Here is a 14853-nt window from a genome sequence, read left to right as displayed (position 1 = left end):
TGTTATCATTTTTATATTTTCATAATTTTTTCAAGATTATTTTAAAATAAATTATTTTGGTGTGTTTGTAAAAAATATTATCATAACAAATGTCAAACTACCGTATGAATAATCAAGATCTTCCGCCCTGCTTGTAAAGCACCATTCTCCTTTTTTACTGTTTAATTAAAAAAGGCGAAATATATGTATACAAAATATGGAAGCTGAAGTTCACGTAGTGTCTTCTCGTACGAAAGTTCAGTTGCAATTGGAAGTATTGTCCTTTTGCTTATGTTTATTAACTGTAGTTTTGCAGTTTTCTGTTTTGAATTACTATATCGTCCATTACTTAAACAATAATTTATGGATATTGTTGAGCATTGTCGACTTTGCAGTATGCGTAGTTTTTGCTTGGATTCTAAGAATTGCTGTACAGTTTCGAACAGAATGCAGCAAGAAATTCTGTGCAACTGATTCAAATATAAAGTAACAGAATCGAGCTCAGTTTATATTAATTAGTTGAACTTTAATGATGTGTTTTCATTGTAGATATGCTTTCATTTGTTGGATAAGCTATTCGCTCGCTCTCATTATAAAGATCTGCATTATATTTCGTCTTGTTGTTTCTCATTTGTCGAAGGCAGAAGTTTTCGGCCCTTCGGTCCTCGAATTGACGCTAACATTTTCTGCTTTGGTATTCCTGCTTCTCGTATTCAGTCATCACTTCAATGATCCAAGGAGTCGTCGACAGGCATATATAAGTTATTTGGCCAGTAGTGTTACTTTGGATATCATTGACAGCGTTGTTTTCTTGAAATTTCTCCTTGACCCTCGAATTCATGAAGACGTCTACAATAGTCTCACGTTGCAAGTTGTGATTTTAGTTTTGGCTTGTTTCAATTTCATTTTACCAACATTTGCGTTATCTAAGCTGCGTTTCAACATTGAATTGCCACGTTGGTTGCCACTGCCTTATGAACAGTTGTATTCTTTATTGTATTTTCTAACTGTCAATTTGCCATATTTGGTAATTCGAGCGCATCTATGGGCATCGAATACGAATAGCATGAGTGATGGTACGATATTTATTGTGAAAAATGTTATCATGATCATGGTTGGCATACGAGAAATGTGGATTGGTTATTTACAGCGTCAACAATCAATGCAAACTACTACTATTGGAATGTAATGTACAACATATGTAGACATGTTGTTGATATTATTGTTTTTCAAGTTGTCTTATTTTATCACATTTCATATTCCACGTAAATTTTACTTCGTTATTCAAAAATGATTACTTGCCATATAGCAGAAAAGCTGAGAAGAGTTATATCAAGTTAGAGTTGAGGAATAATAAAGATAATAAAGCATCTTATGAAATTTTTACTTATGACATTTTCGAGTCGTTTTGAAAGTTTGAATAATTTAAATTAAAACTGGATATGACGTACCTATAAATGGTTTATGTTCAACTCTGAATGAAGTTACATGTATTGGAAATTCGTCAATGAGCACTTTGCAAGCATTTTGACCGCGCTTTGCGTTAAAGCACAGCGTGAAAAGGGAAAAGTCAAATTCAGGGCTTGAGCCGATCAAAAAGCCACCAATTTCTTTATGATGAGAACGCCAGTCATAATGAATGGTCGCAGCTACGTTCTAAACGTAAAAGCGTAAGACTTTTAAATGAACACGTGAACAATATTTTCTTACAACACTTTTTAAGTACCTCTTTAACTTTCATTAGAATTTTACTTAAAGTATTACTGTATTTACAAATAATCAAGTGCACATGAGAAGATATTTTCTTACTTTGTCATGCAACAGCCATCCTTTGTAGTTGATATGTCCTTGCTTTTCTAAAGAATAGAATCGTAACCAATAATGCTGGCCTTCGACGACGTGCTTTCTCCATTCTCCGATGAACACATGCTCAAATCCACTGCTGCCCAAATGACCATGGCTTCGCGTGTACAATCCAAACCATTGTGTAAAAAGCAAATTTTTAAATTGGAACTTATCTTCCGGTACCAATTCTGCAATAAATCGGTTTGATTTTATAAATAAAATTTCTCTTTTATGCAGAATACTTTTCTCCAATAAAAATTCCCACATCAAATTGAACACTTTTGTATGCATAATTTCATCGAGAAAAGCATATATTTTTTTCTTTTCTTCCGCATTCCAGTCTTCATCAATCGATACTTCCGGATGAAATAAAGGAACTAAATCCAAATACGCCCGATATGTAGATCTATTTAATAACTGTTCATTCACCCAAGTAAATAATCTAAAAGTTTTCATTCCCACACACAGTTTGAACATTATGATAGTGTATGTTTAGAAAAATTAGCATTACGGCAATGGTGCAAGATCTTCTTCTTCGTGTGGTGTTGTTCTTTGCTGATAATTTAATTTGTAATCGTCATCTTTGGCACGATTTTCATCCGCTTCTCTCATTCGATTGACCAAAATTTTAATTTCTTCATCATTAATAGTCTTTTGAAATTTCAAAATTGCTGCAAAAAAATAATTTACAATTAATTCATCAATTGTTCGCTTTTTCTTCTTGCAAAAACAGTTTGCCTGTGTCTTGCTTATCATAACCATCGTCTTCCGGTTCTTCTTTCCTTTCAGATGGACGTAAAGTCAAAGCAAATGTGGATAATACTATGATGGATGTAAACACAAAAAACCAGAAAGATTTTTTAATTAACATTTTAGAACGGCATTTGAAAACTGTGACGTACTAGAAAATTCTTCTTATTTTACCTTTCTTCCACTGAACAAATATACTCATAAGTGATAAGGCTAACAGATAATAGCACTGATTTCCAAAGTTATCAAGAATTTATACTATAAGCTGACCTGCACACAAAGTTAATTGTCATTCTGTTTCTTCATTTCCCCTGTCACACAGTTTGTTCTTGTATATGTGAATCGAGAACAAACAAGTCAGATCATATCTATAAATGAAATAAAATAACAACTTTTCAACTGATAATCTGAAACTTATTTTATAGGTTAGCAAAAAAATAAAATATTTAATGAAGAATATTAAAAACTCAAGTTGTGTGACAAAAAAACAAATGACAAAAGAGTTTAAGTTGTTATTTAAAATCGTCACAATAATTTAAATTATGAAATGGTTGAAAATTATATATTGTTTTCTCAGTTTATTATAAAATGTTATTTTTTTTAATCAATATGGGTTGTTCAATTACGGGAACAATTTTTACAGCATCTTCTTATTGGTCATTCACTATTGGACGTACAGGCCGTATCACCTAAAAATGCCACGCCCATCACAATCAATTTCACACCTATTTTACGGTATATACCTATTGATTGTCAAGTGTTTAAGTCAATAATTGCTGCATATTGTGCATATGAAGTATAAAGATTTATCATGAATCTATAAAGATAAAAGAACTGAAAGTTTGTCCTAAATATTTTTTTCATAATTCAATAACTTCTGATCTGATTTAAGAAAAGTTTTTTGGTATTTCAAGCAAACTTTATTCACTTTTTGTATTTCCAGTTGAACTTGAATCATAACTTACTGTAATAGTATATAGTGTTCTTGAATAATTGTTGTCCATTCAAGTTCGATAAATATTTAAATTTTTATTTAAACATGTACTTTGCTCGTTTCAAACTACAGCCATCCTTTCGTGAAAAATATCATTTATTTTTTTAGTAGGCTTGTTTTTGCGTTGTTAGTAAAGGGTTAACATTTTCAAAAACTTTTTAAAATGTAATAATTTTATTTTTTAAATGATGTGACAGTTCTAGATTTATTTTCACTACTGCTCTTTTAAATTCATGCCAACGATCAATTCAACCTGATGGTCAGGTATTCAACATTGTGATAATGACAATTGCTGAAGTTAAAATTCCTTCAAATACACATCCTTCGCATGAATTATTTTCAGTTAGTAAAGTTATGAAAATTTCACTTTTTTTCAAAATTCTATATGTTTAGAACATGAACGTCAGTATTCTAATGCAGTATATAATTATGTAGTTAGTATCTTTGAAATTGTAAAATATTTTGCGATTATTAAGTAATTTCGCCCCAGTGGTCAATCACGTTGTGAAGTATGCGTTTCTGCATTTGGTTTTCGACCAGAATTGAAATGCTGTTTGCTTGTTTGTTTTTATTTTAGTTTTGTCTTAGCAAAGCAGATTATCTGCATTTGCAAAAGTATGCTTTCGAGGCGAAAGATGTGAAAACCTGTTCTCTGACTGGCAGTTAGGTTCTTGGTGATTAACTTGACCTTCCATCTGCACCATCACCTTATGATTCTGTAGCTAAATGAAAATTTGAAGCTATACCATTTATGTGATATCTTTGCTGATTGCTATCAATTATTGTTGATTTTATTTTTATCATTCGTATTATACTTAAATTACTTCATATCTTATTAAACTTATATTTTAATTCCTTGTTACTTTTGCCAGGGCGAAGGTTGTCGCGTGTGCTTTTTGTATGTAGTTGATATGTTTGTTTGATTAATTAAAGCATATTATTTATTTTACAAAATTCTTCCATCTCATTCACAGCAGATGCTTGTTGGAATGGAGTTTTTCAAAAGATGCTCTCGATCGGCGATATGCTATCGTCATGCTGCTGTACTTTTCAGACAAGTCTGTAGTTCTCCAAATTCAATTTTAATTTTACGTCATCATCGTCCATACGTCATTGGCAATGTTAGAGTTGGGATGTGTTTGTCAGGGAGAAATTCCAGTACAAATTCGAAAGACAAATCATTGGACAAATGCAACGAAACTCAAAGCCCTGATTCCACTGTTATCAATCGTTTGCTGACCGATGATGCAAAAGCTCCTGCTACTACAGTACAGAAAAGTAGAATTATTGTCGAAGTAAATAAATTGATTTTTAACAATTATTTTATGTTTTTAATTTTAGTTACTCAAGCGAGCAAAGATTTTGGTTATTTCAGCATCGTTGTTGCTTGTGTGGCTGTCACTGGTGTGATTGTTTATTGTATAGTTTCGGAACTTTTTTCAAATCAAAGGCCAAGTAAAATTTATTCGAACGCTTTTAAATTGGTCAAAGCTCATCCAGAAGTTTGAGAAAGTTTATTTTATGCTAACATTTTGCTTATCCTTTTCTTCATTTTTGTTGAGGTTGAACTTATACTTGGCAATCCGATCAAAGCATATGGCGGACCCATAACAAGAAGAGGACGACGCCGACATGTGGAGTATATTTGAAAAGAAATGTTTAATATACTTGTCCTATTAAATTGATTTGATTTTTAGTCATCTTGAATATGAAAAAGATGGCAAAAATTACTTGAGGATGAAATTTTACGTCGAAGGTAGCATCGCTAAAGGCACTGTTCTCCTTGAGATGCAGCAGGTAAATTTTTTTTACATCATTCTCCAAATAGATGACACTGTAATTCTTTTCATTTTTGATAGGATGAAAATGGAAAATATAATTACAGATATATGTTGTTTACTAGCGATGGAACTCCATCAAAAACTGTCATTTTAATAGACAACAGATCAACCGATTAAGTTTTCAGCGCTTCAACCGGGGTTTGCATTTGATGTATTTTATTTTGAGAAATAAAAATTAACAATCAGTGACTAAAAATTTAAACAAGTATATATAGTTCTTTTTTGATTACTGAGTCACTGCCATCTCTGGGGTTACACAAAAAAAGGTTATTACGCTGATATTAAAAACGCTAATTTGAATTTTGATCAGAAGAATTGTAATTAATGAAACTGAAGTATTTTCATTTCAATATTAAATTTAATGTCGAAAACGTTTGAACCTAATCGTTTACCGTAATTCAAAGGAAACTTTTTCAGTTCACTGTACACATTCACAGTATAAAATGTTCGACATACTAAACGCTGACTATTAACTGCTAATCAACTCAACTGTTAATTTAATAGCTTGTTAATATTACTAAATTAAATACGTAAATAAATAAAAAATTTAATAAAATTTGCAAAACAAAATTTGTTTTTCCTAATTGTTTGCTAATCAAAAAATGGTGAAACGGTAGTAACGTACACGAATGGGCAGAGTATACTGTAGTTTATTAGAAAAGATTATATATTCTGCGCAGTCTACGGTTATTTAGAACTTAGCATTAGTCGATTATGAAATATGAATACTTTTATTTCATTGAAAATGTGAGCTTTCAATAAATATTTTCAGTTTGAAAGCTACAGTATTTTAATATATGAGTGTAGCTTGAACTTACGCATGAATTTTAACTGAAATCGGAGTAATTTGATATATAAATTTAAACTAAAAACAATCAGTGAAAGTTTATTCATGACTTTACTAAAGTATTTATCATCTGATGGCATTTTGCATTTTCAGGTTGCTTAAAATTATAATGAAAAAGCATACATGATGAATGTGGAAGTCGATGAAAATGGCTTTATTGACCGGCGTATAAATGGAATGAAGAAAAGAAAGAAACGTAAATCCATCGCAGAAGATGATGAAAATTGTTATTGGCGCGTTCAATATGAACGTTACAAAAATAAATTATTACAGACTGGTCTTTTCGAAAATGTTCTCTCTTCTCTCATTATTGCCATGCATGATAAGCTGCCGCAGTTGTCTATCTCTTCCGTTGATGTTGTCTGTTACGGTCTTGGTGCTTTTTATGAATGTAAGGATGCACTTTGCCAATTGGTTCTTTTAGAATTGCTGTGCGAGAATGCCATGTTCAGCGGAAAGAAGTGGATATTTGATCCGATCTTCAGTGACGTGGAAAAGAATATTTTGGTTTCGAAAGGGTGGACGTTAATAGCAGAAAATGAACGTGGCCTGCGCCTTGCATCGGTTCCGACTCTTTTTTACATGCCTCACTGTGAAAGAGAGCTTTACAACAATGTGTTGTATGCAAATCGACACAGTACATTTTTGAATTTGGTTTTTTTCGGCAATAGCTTTAAAGTTATGAGTGACTCTATTGTTGAAGAAAATGAAAATTTAACCACTTTCAGATATCTTTTGAACGCAAGTCAGTTAGCCAAAGAGTTACCATTATCAAATACTTCGTCTTTTGGTGAAGCGTTTTATGCAACATGTATTCAATACTTTGTTAGCGGTGAAAATTTTTGCTGCCAAGGAGAGAATGATTTCCCACCCCATTACAGCGATTTTCATTAAATTAGAAGAGTGACTATTTATCCCAGTTAATGTTGTACTTGGTTGCTTTTGCCAACTTTTATGTTAACTTTTATTCGATTGATATTTGATAAAATTTTATTCATTTTCAGCTTATTTGTCTATCAATCAGACTCAAATAGTTAAGTGCTGGAATCGCATGTTTATAACTTGTTAATATTTATTAAGATTTAAGGTTTTTCTATCTTAATTCATACTGTATTACATTAACAATCAAGTATGATTTTTAACGGTGTATGACTGTAATGCTGATAGTATGACAAAGTTATTTGTTAATGCTGTTCTAAAATTTCTCAGTAATTATTTATTTTTTTTGTTTTGTGTATCTTTTTTATTTTATTTGCATAATATATTCGTTTAGTTCTGCGGTGCAGTTATGATTGCTACTTTCTTGGGGCGATCGCTTTGTCAGGTTTCATTACGATGCATGCACGCTCTTTCTTCCAAAACTCAAAAGGTTCTGCGTCCACCATCACTGATTATTACTAATCGTCGTTTCCTGCCTAAGCCGGGCCCAAACATTCAGTATAAGTTTGACTTAACGCCATTGAAATGTATGCCTTACACACATAAACCAATTAAGATACGTCGCCTAGGCGGTAGAAATCCAGAAACAGGTATTTTTTTAGCACGTTTGATTTTCATGCAATTTTGTTTTCACTGTTATGGTTTAATTGTTCTTTTAAAATATCATTTGTTAAAAGCGTAATAATAAATTTTTATATCGATTTCGTGAAATCAAATTGAATATTATCGATCGATTCTTGATTCTGTAGGCAAAAAAGTGAATCAGAGGGTTGGTGGAGGTTATAAATTCGACTGGTTGTGGATAAGTTTCCGTCGAATCGGACCAACAGATGGTACAGTTTATGAGGAAAAGGTAAAAGGAAATTCAAAATGAATGAAATAATTCTGAAAGTTTTATTTTTCATTGTGGATTAATTTCATGAGTTAGTTTCAGGTTATTGAAGTTCGGCGAGATGGAATTCAAACTGCATTTATCGCGCTAGTGGCTGGTACTCGAGGTCGCCGTTGGATACTCGCTACAGAGAATATGAAAGCCGGCGATGTAATCAAGACTAGCTGTCATTTGCCTAGAATTTTAATCAAAGCTGAAGAAGGTGATTCATGGCCAGTTGGCGCTCTAGTTCCTGGCACTGTCGTCAACAGTGTCGAGCTCTATCCCGGATGCCCTGACGAAAGGATTCTTGCCAAGAATGCTGGCACGTCAGTGATTATACAGAAGCGAGTGGACAATCGTGTAGTCATTTTGGTATGCAGTATTTATTTCTTTTAAAGAAATATACATGTAATGTGTATAATTTATTATTCAGCTGCCGAACAAGCATGAATTACGCATTCTACCCGAGTGTATGGCAACTGTGGGGCGGTTGTCGAATGTTAACAGAAATAAGGAGCACTGGGGTAGCATGAATATGAAGCGTCGCATGGGCATTCGTCAAGGAAGCGGTCTTTGGCATCGAAAGGACGGATACTGTGGACGTAAAATTCATCCTCTGCCTCCAGCAAAGACCGTTGACGGCCCTCCTGGTCCGGCACCAGAAAATTATTCCGTTAGTTTAAACAAGCGACACATGAACGCTTTGTTCGGTAATTCAACTACGAATTTACTTTTTGGTTCTGGTCGATAATTTTTGATTATATTACAAAGAATAACGAAGACAATTAAACTGATTATGATTTATTGATTTAATGATGATTTAGATGCTTGAAAATGTGAACAATCAAACATTATTATAAAAGTAAAAATAAAATGACAGATTAATACAATAAAAGCTGAATGCTCTTTTTGCTGTAAAACATTCTTTTACAAGAGAAATAAAGAATATTTATTTGTTTAGCGATATGAAATGAACATATTATAAAATATTTAGAAAAATAGGTTAAAATTCTAAAAAAGATTAAAGTTTAGACAATACACAGTTTAAACAAATGAAAACTTTAAAAAGCAAACTTTAAAATGAAAAAAAAGTAATATATATGTGCGCTCGTAAATTCAGTTTCATTTTGTTCTTGTTCTGTACGCCATACTGTTCGCTTCGGTATGCATTTAAAGAAGGAAAAACTGAAGAGAGCTGCACAAAGTGTGGAAATAAATCCGAAAGAGGAAATTATTCTTCAAGCACCATATGACAACATAAAGATAATTGAAGTAAATGCTTTCAACCACTCGGATTTTCCCATTCTGTACAAGTTTCGCACGAATCGTCCCGATGGCATACAGATCAATCCTGTGTATGGCTACATTAAACCCGGTGATGGTGAAATTTTCGCAGTCGAGTTCCTGCCGATATCTGGAATACCACCATTTACCGACCGCTGTACGCTGCATTGTGTAGCGCTGCCGAAAAATTATTCGACAAGCACAAGGCCAAGAGATATGTGGAAAAAGCCTGTAGTGAAGGTGATGGCTGCGGAGCGCAAAGTTATTCGTATAACTTATTTGAACGAAGCAGGCCATCTTTATCCGAAATCTGTTGAAGCAGTATATGACGACAGGGACGATGATTAACCACAATAAGTGGAATGACATCCTTCAAATTTGTTTCATTTTATTACATTACTGTTTTTATAATTTAATTTTCATACGCTGCACTTTCTACTTTTCAATTACATTTTATCGTTTGCTGGTAATGTTGCTCTTTATGTTTGGTAACCCAGTTTGGTACTTTACTGTATATTTTGAAACGAAACAATTATTTTAAAACAAGTGATTTATTTTTTAATTTTCAATAAAAATTACTTTATTATACATATAATGACGACAAAGTAAACTGATAAATAAAACTCATAATAAATATTGATCTGACTTGGAAAATGGGATGAAAGAAATGAAATATTTACATTACGGACAGCAAATTCTTGCGAGGTTTGCTAAGATATGTGAGAAGGCCGGTTAACAGGGCTAAATCTGCACCAACCACAGCTCCAGTCGGACCATTTATTTGAGAGCCAAATGCTGATGCTAATAAAAATGCCCTGTCGAGATTAAGCTGGAACGTATTAAAACGAAGGCGATAGCTTCGGTCGAAAACTTCTGCGTCACTAAGCCGAGATGCCCTGATGAAGCCTAAAATAGGACCAAACAATAGCCCCGCCGCTCCTCCAGCGATGCCACCACGAACAAATGATCGTTGAATTTCTGCCCAATTGCCGCCATCGTTCTTAAAGGCATCATCCAGCGGAAACAGCAGCGATCCGATCAAAACACCGGCCTCAATGGCTTTCATCGTAACATGTATTATCAGTTCAATCTTAGGATTTGGAACCTGAAGCATTTCAAAATCCGTACAGTGTATACCCAAAAAGTTTTTGAAAAACGTCAAGGACATTCTGTATGACAATGACAAACACCGACCGTATAATGTGCAAGTATGTTCAAAAAAATGATTTATCGGGATTCGACACGTATCAAAATAATATTACGGTAATAAAGAAATTACAGTGAAACTTATAAGGCAGGTTCAAAATGTAAACACTAAGTTATAAAATTAGTAACAATAATATTTACAATATATTATTTCAATAATATTAAATATATTACAATACTTTTAAATATGAAATGTTATTAATTTTCGGCGTAACGTCTGGGTGTTTTTCTGTGCTTCATTCTAATTCTTTTTGAGCATTTAAAATAAAAAATTTACTTATTGCTTATTAACTAACAGTATTTTAAATGTCTGATTGCTAATGCTAACAATAGTTTTGGCATAACAAATATTTGTATGTCATAAAATACATAATAAGAGCAAATGCATGTAATGGAAATTCTTTTACGATTAAAAAATAAGAATATTGAATTTATTTAATAAATATGTTTTATTTTTCAATATTTTATAACACATAATAAAGGCAAATAAATTGAAAAAGACCACAGGTTGCCATTATTTTGAGATCAAATTTTCAAAGTATTACTGTAAAAAACGGAATCTGTAATTTTAGTTTACGTTGAAAAGTCTTCAAAGAAAAAGACTGTAGCCATTTACAACAACAATAAAATGTTTTACATATAAAAAAATGTTGTACCGTTTATTTATCCTGTGGGAAATATGATACAGTAAGTGTTTATTACAACAGGGCTTATTATGTTGTTTTACACTTTGAAGTTATTTTCACGACATTGCGATGCTGGTGGGATAGCTGGAAGCTTTGAAAAATCTATCACGGAAACGGTATTCGTATTTTTAGTCATCATGCTTGGGGTACGTGGAGAGAAAAAGATGTATACGATGTTAGCGAATCCGCTTTTTTTTGAGTATGGATTTGTGGAGTTGACCAGATTTCGTTCCTTTTTTTTTAAAGGAAAATATTTTACTTGTTCACGAGTTGTGAGATTATGCCATGACAAGAAGATGTGGTAAGCAAGAAGTATAGAAAGAGGCAGCAGAACTATTGCAGGCAGAGATAAAGTAAGGGAAGTTCCTGGATTTTTCATGAAAAATTCACTTGTTGTTTGATTTTTAGTACAGTTAACTATGTGATAGACGGAACATATGAAAATACTACAAGTTAGCAATGTTAAGGAAGTTATATATATGAAAAAATCTCTGTAATTACGCCTTCCAATGCAAGAAGAGATCCATGGACAGTGGTGGTCAAAACAATCAACGCAGTTATTACAGATAGCACAATGGGCGCTGCGTGGGGGACGAAAGATTTTGCAAGTTGTGCAGAATTTTACAGTCACTTGATGATTTAAAAATTGATGCATTATGGGTGATGGAATTTTCATTTGCATGCCGTACTTTTCATCAAATTGTTCTTCATCAGTCAATTCTGCTGGTGTTGCTCTTGGAATGATTCCTGGATCAGTAAACGTTGTTTTACACAAAGAAGCTATGACCAGCAGACTAAGGGCAGCATTACAAAATGGAAAGGCGATACCCATCTTTTCGTAAATGAAAGGAACGTCATATACGAAGGAAGCAATAATTGTAGTACATGTAAGAAAAAAAGTGAGCAGAAATGGTACGATATTCCAAGAAATCGTGCACTTCCCATTGAAAAAAAATCGGTTATTACCACGATGTAATTTCCAATACGGCAGAGGATCACTCGACAGTATCATTGTTTGCTAGAGAATACAACTTTTAAATGAAAACGTTTTAATATTATCAATAGGGTTAATGTAAATGTTTAAACTGTTTCCACTTTAAAGCATATGGAATTTAAAATTATACGTAAACAACTGGTGGTTAATAGCAATGAAAGAGAAATTGATTTGGAATATTGTAACATCAAAAATATGTTATAATTTAGGCGGTTTCACATTTACTAGGAGGACGGAAAGGAGAATATTTGCAGTTGTAGAGATACACTATGTTGAATTATTTTCTTCCTGTTTTGCCTTTCGAGGCATCGTGATTTTCTTTCTGAAATTTTTAGTTTATTTGAGTTGATGGTTTCTGTTTTCAGTTCATTTTACAAAAATTAATTTTCTTATTATTTTTCTGATTTCGAAAGTGGCTCAAAAAGTATATCATTCCATTTATTATTTTTCACCTCGGCTTACTTTTATATTAATGGCGCTTCTGTTTAATTGAATAAATTGACGTAAATTCTGAAATTTTATTGCTCCATTCAGTAATGATTGAATGCTAAAAATCGTTTGACGCTTTCACTATTAAAAATACTTTTTTATTGTTGAAAAACAATCGATATTTTGCTACTTGGTCTCATTTTAAATTCTTCGTCGCCGGTAACTCTTATACCTGAATGCTCTCCACTGTTAAGCTTGAAAACAATTATTTCTGCATATAGATAAGGGATTTTTATTCATGAAAATAAAATGTTGTATTTATGATATTTACTGTTGTTATTAAAAATTTTTTGAAAATCAAGTTTGTTTTTTCGTCAAAGTTCTAATTTGGTTAATCTAAGCTATTTTACTTAGCAGAATTTTGATTTGCGTCAGGGATACATATTTTACAGTGCAATTTCATTTCCATATTATCATTTATCTTTTGTGTAAAAAGTTTTATTGTATAAAAATTGTTATCATAATCTGTTAGCATTAAATTGTTTTTTTAATTTATAATGTAATACATATTCGATTTTAAAATATTTATTTAAGCTTATTTTTTCATTCCATTTATTTTTATGTTTGTATAAGTATTTTTATTTGATTTAGTGTACTGTAGAATATGATAGCCTACTTGATTTTCTTTACCAGAGATATTATTTGTCATAAAACTATTGGGTAATTTTTATTTTCCACCAATCAACATCGAGCACGCAATGCAACCAATAAGATTTGTATACGTATCAGTTTTTCCGCTGCCCGGGTTGGTTGTGGTTGAACGGGTTCATTCTGTTAGTCGTGTTTGTGCTGGTCGTGGTTCGTTTGCTGTCCTCTTTGTTTCTGATTGTTTTTCTGCTTCCCATCATGAAGTGGATTGTTTTCTCTTTTGCGTTGTTCGTTTTCTTGACTCACTGTGGAAAGAGAGCCGAGGCCGAGGTTTATTTGAAAGAAACGTTCGAAGATGGTGATGCGTGGGAGAGTCGTTGGATTCTGTCTAAACACAAAGATGATTATGGAAAGTTCAAGTTGTCTGCGGGAAAGTTTTACGGTGACGCTGAGGCAGATAAAGGTATTCAGACATCCCAGGACGCCCGATTTTATGAATTGTCTCGTAAAATGGATAAGAAGTTGGACACCAGTGATAAGGCTTTGGTGCTTTCATTCAGTGTAAAGCATGAACAGAAGATTGATTGCGGAGGTGGTTATATCAAGTTATTGCCAGAGAACGCTAATTTGGAAGATTTTCATGGTGAAACACCGTATTATGTTATGTTCGGACCCGATATATGCGGTACATCGACTAGACTTGTTCATGTTATTTTTCACTACAAAGGCCGCAATTTGATGCTCAAAAAGGAAATTCCCTGCAAAACCGATGAACTGACGCACGTCTACACGTTGATCGTGAAGCCTAACAATGAATACAGCGTGTTGATTGACAATGAGAAAGTCCAAAGCGGTAATCTGGAAGATGATTGGGACTTTTTGTTGCCGAAGAAAATAAAAGATCCTGAAGCTAAGAAACCAGAAGACTGGGATGAACGCGAATATCTTGACGACGAAACGGATACGAAGCCTGACGACTGGGACAAGCCAGAAAATATTCCAGATCCGGACGCGAAGAAGCCTGATGACTGGGATGAAGAGATGGATGGTGAATGGGAACCGCCGATGATTCCAAATCCTGAGTATAAAGGAGAATGGCGTCCGAAACAGATAAAAAATCCGGCCTTCAAAGGAATTTGGGTTGCGCCGGAGATTCCGAATCCAGATTATGTTGCCGATCCGAATTTGCATGTTTTCAAAGACATCGGTGCAGTTGGCTTCGACTTGTGGCAGGTGAAATCAGGCACGATTTTTGACAACATATTGATCACAGATGACCCTGATTATGCGAAGGAATTTGTGGAAAACACTTATGGTAAGAGCAAGTTAGCAGAGCAAAAAATGCACGACGAGTTGGAAGAAGAAGAACGAAAGAAAATGGAAGAGATAGCAAAGAAAAAGGAGGGTGAGAAAAGTGGTGACGAAGAGGAAGAAGCTGAAGAAACGGAAGAAATGAAACATGCTGACGACGAACTTTAATAATAGTAATAACCGTAATGTATTATACTTATTGTGTGCCAGTTTTGTTTTTGTTCAC

General features: G+C 33.2%; 6 protein-coding genes across 6 annotated transcripts; 3 read left to right on the top strand and 3 right to left on the bottom strand.

Annotated features, from left to right (window-relative positions):
- Positions 1-196: 196 nt before the first annotated feature.
- On the top strand, positions 197-1168 carry Tsp_03166 (conserved hypothetical protein). Its single transcript, XM_003379460.1, has 3 exons — positions 197-253; positions 296-465; positions 529-1168. The coding sequence occupies exons 1-3, from the start codon at positions 197-199 to the stop codon at positions 1166-1168; spliced, it is 867 nt and encodes a 288-aa protein (XP_003379508.1).
- A 236-nt stretch (positions 1169-1404) lies between these two features.
- Tsp_03165 (placental protein 11) lies at positions 1405-2115 on the bottom strand. Its single transcript, XM_003379459.1, has 3 exons — positions 2067-2115; positions 1789-2012; positions 1405-1635 (listed from the first exon to the last, which is right to left on the bottom strand). The coding sequence occupies exons 1-3, from the start codon at positions 2113-2115 to the stop codon at positions 1405-1407; spliced, it is 504 nt and encodes a 167-aa protein (XP_003379507.1).
- A 1849-nt stretch (positions 2116-3964) lies between these two features.
- Positions 3965-9701, top strand: Tsp_03164 (putative MSP domain protein). Its single transcript, XM_003379458.1, has 8 exons — positions 3965-4002; positions 5266-5365; positions 6530-7081; positions 7530-7785; positions 7945-8048; positions 8130-8441; positions 8503-8779; positions 9190-9701. Exons 1-8 carry the CDS (start codon positions 3965-3967, stop codon positions 9699-9701), a joined length of 2151 nt encoding a protein of 716 aa, XP_003379506.1.
- A 328-nt stretch (positions 9702-10029) lies between these two features.
- On the bottom strand, positions 10030-10521 carry Tsp_03163 (conserved hypothetical protein). Its single transcript, XM_003379457.1, has one exon. It carries the CDS (start codon positions 10519-10521, stop codon positions 10030-10032), a length of 492 nt encoding a protein of 163 aa, XP_003379505.1.
- Positions 10522-11282: 761 nt separating this feature from the next.
- Positions 11283-12257, bottom strand: Tsp_03162 (palmitoyltransferase ZDHHC18). Its single transcript, XM_003379456.1, has one exon. It carries the CDS (start codon positions 12255-12257, stop codon positions 11283-11285), a length of 975 nt encoding a protein of 324 aa, XP_003379504.1.
- Positions 12258-13574: 1317 nt separating this feature from the next.
- On the top strand, positions 13575-14795 carry Tsp_03161 (calreticulin family protein). Its single transcript, XM_003379455.1, has one exon. The coding sequence runs from the start codon at positions 13575-13577 to the stop codon at positions 14793-14795; it is 1221 nt and encodes a 406-aa protein (XP_003379503.1).
- The last annotated feature ends 58 nt before the right edge of the window (positions 14796-14853 follow it).

This window comes from Trichinella spiralis, assembly GCF_000181795.1.
Source record: "Trichinella spiralis strain ISS 195 chromosome Unknown Scfld2, whole genome shotgun sequence".
NCBI classification, from domain to species: Eukaryota; Metazoa; Nematoda; class Enoplea; order Trichinellida; family Trichinellidae; genus Trichinella; species Trichinella spiralis.
Note: the sequence above shows the minus strand (reverse complement) of the source record. Positions and strands in the feature narration are given on the sequence as shown.

What these genes read in the sequence shown, in the direction of transcription:
- Tsp_03166 (XM_003379460.1), top strand. Translation starts at nt 197, where the DNA reads ATGGAAGCTGAAGTTCACGTAGTGTCTTCTCGTACGAAAGTTCAGTTG. An exon ending in AAGTTCAGTTGCAATTGGAA is followed by an intron (nt 254 to 295) that starts GTATTGTCCTTT and finishes GTAGTTTTGCAG; the next exon opens with TTTTCTGTTTTGAATTACTA. An exon ending in GCAACTGATTCAAATATAAA is followed by an intron (nt 466 to 528) that starts GTAACAGAATCG and finishes TTTTCATTGTAG; the next exon opens with ATATGCTTTCATTTGTTGGA.
- Tsp_03165 (XM_003379459.1), bottom strand. Translation starts at nt 2,115, where the DNA reads ATGCATACAAAAGTGTTCAATTTGATGTGGGAATTTTTATTGGAGAAA. An exon ending in GGAATTTTTATTGGAGAAAA is followed by an intron (nt 2,013 to 2,066) that starts GTATTCTGCATA and finishes GATTTATTGCAG; the next exon opens with AATTGGTACCGGAAGATAAG. An exon ending in GATGGCTGTTGCATGACAAA is followed by an intron (nt 1,636 to 1,788) that starts GTAAGAAAATAT and finishes TTTTACGTTTAG; the next exon opens with AACGTAGCTGCGACCATTCA.
- Tsp_03164 (XM_003379458.1), top strand. Translation starts at nt 3,965, where the DNA reads ATGAACGTCAGTATTCTAATGCAGTATATAATTATGTA. An exon ending in CAACATGTATTCAATACTTT is followed by an intron (nt 7,082 to 7,529) that starts GTTAGCGGTGAA and finishes ATATTCGTTTAG; the next exon opens with TTCTGCGGTGCAGTTATGAT. An exon ending in ACACATGAACGCTTTGTTCG is followed by an intron (nt 8,780 to 9,189) that starts GTAATTCAACTA and finishes TCGTAAATTCAG; the next exon opens with TTTCATTTTGTTCTTGTTCT.
- Tsp_03163 (XM_003379457.1), bottom strand. Translation starts at nt 10,521, where the DNA reads ATGTCCTTGACGTTTTTCAAAAACTTTTTGGGTATACACTGTACGGAT.
- Tsp_03162 (XM_003379456.1), bottom strand. Translation starts at nt 12,257, where the DNA reads ATGATACTGTCGAGTGATCCTCTGCCGTATTGGAAATTACATCGTGGT.
- Tsp_03161 (XM_003379455.1), top strand. Translation starts at nt 13,575, where the DNA reads ATGAAGTGGATTGTTTTCTCTTTTGCGTTGTTCGTTTTCTTGACTCAC.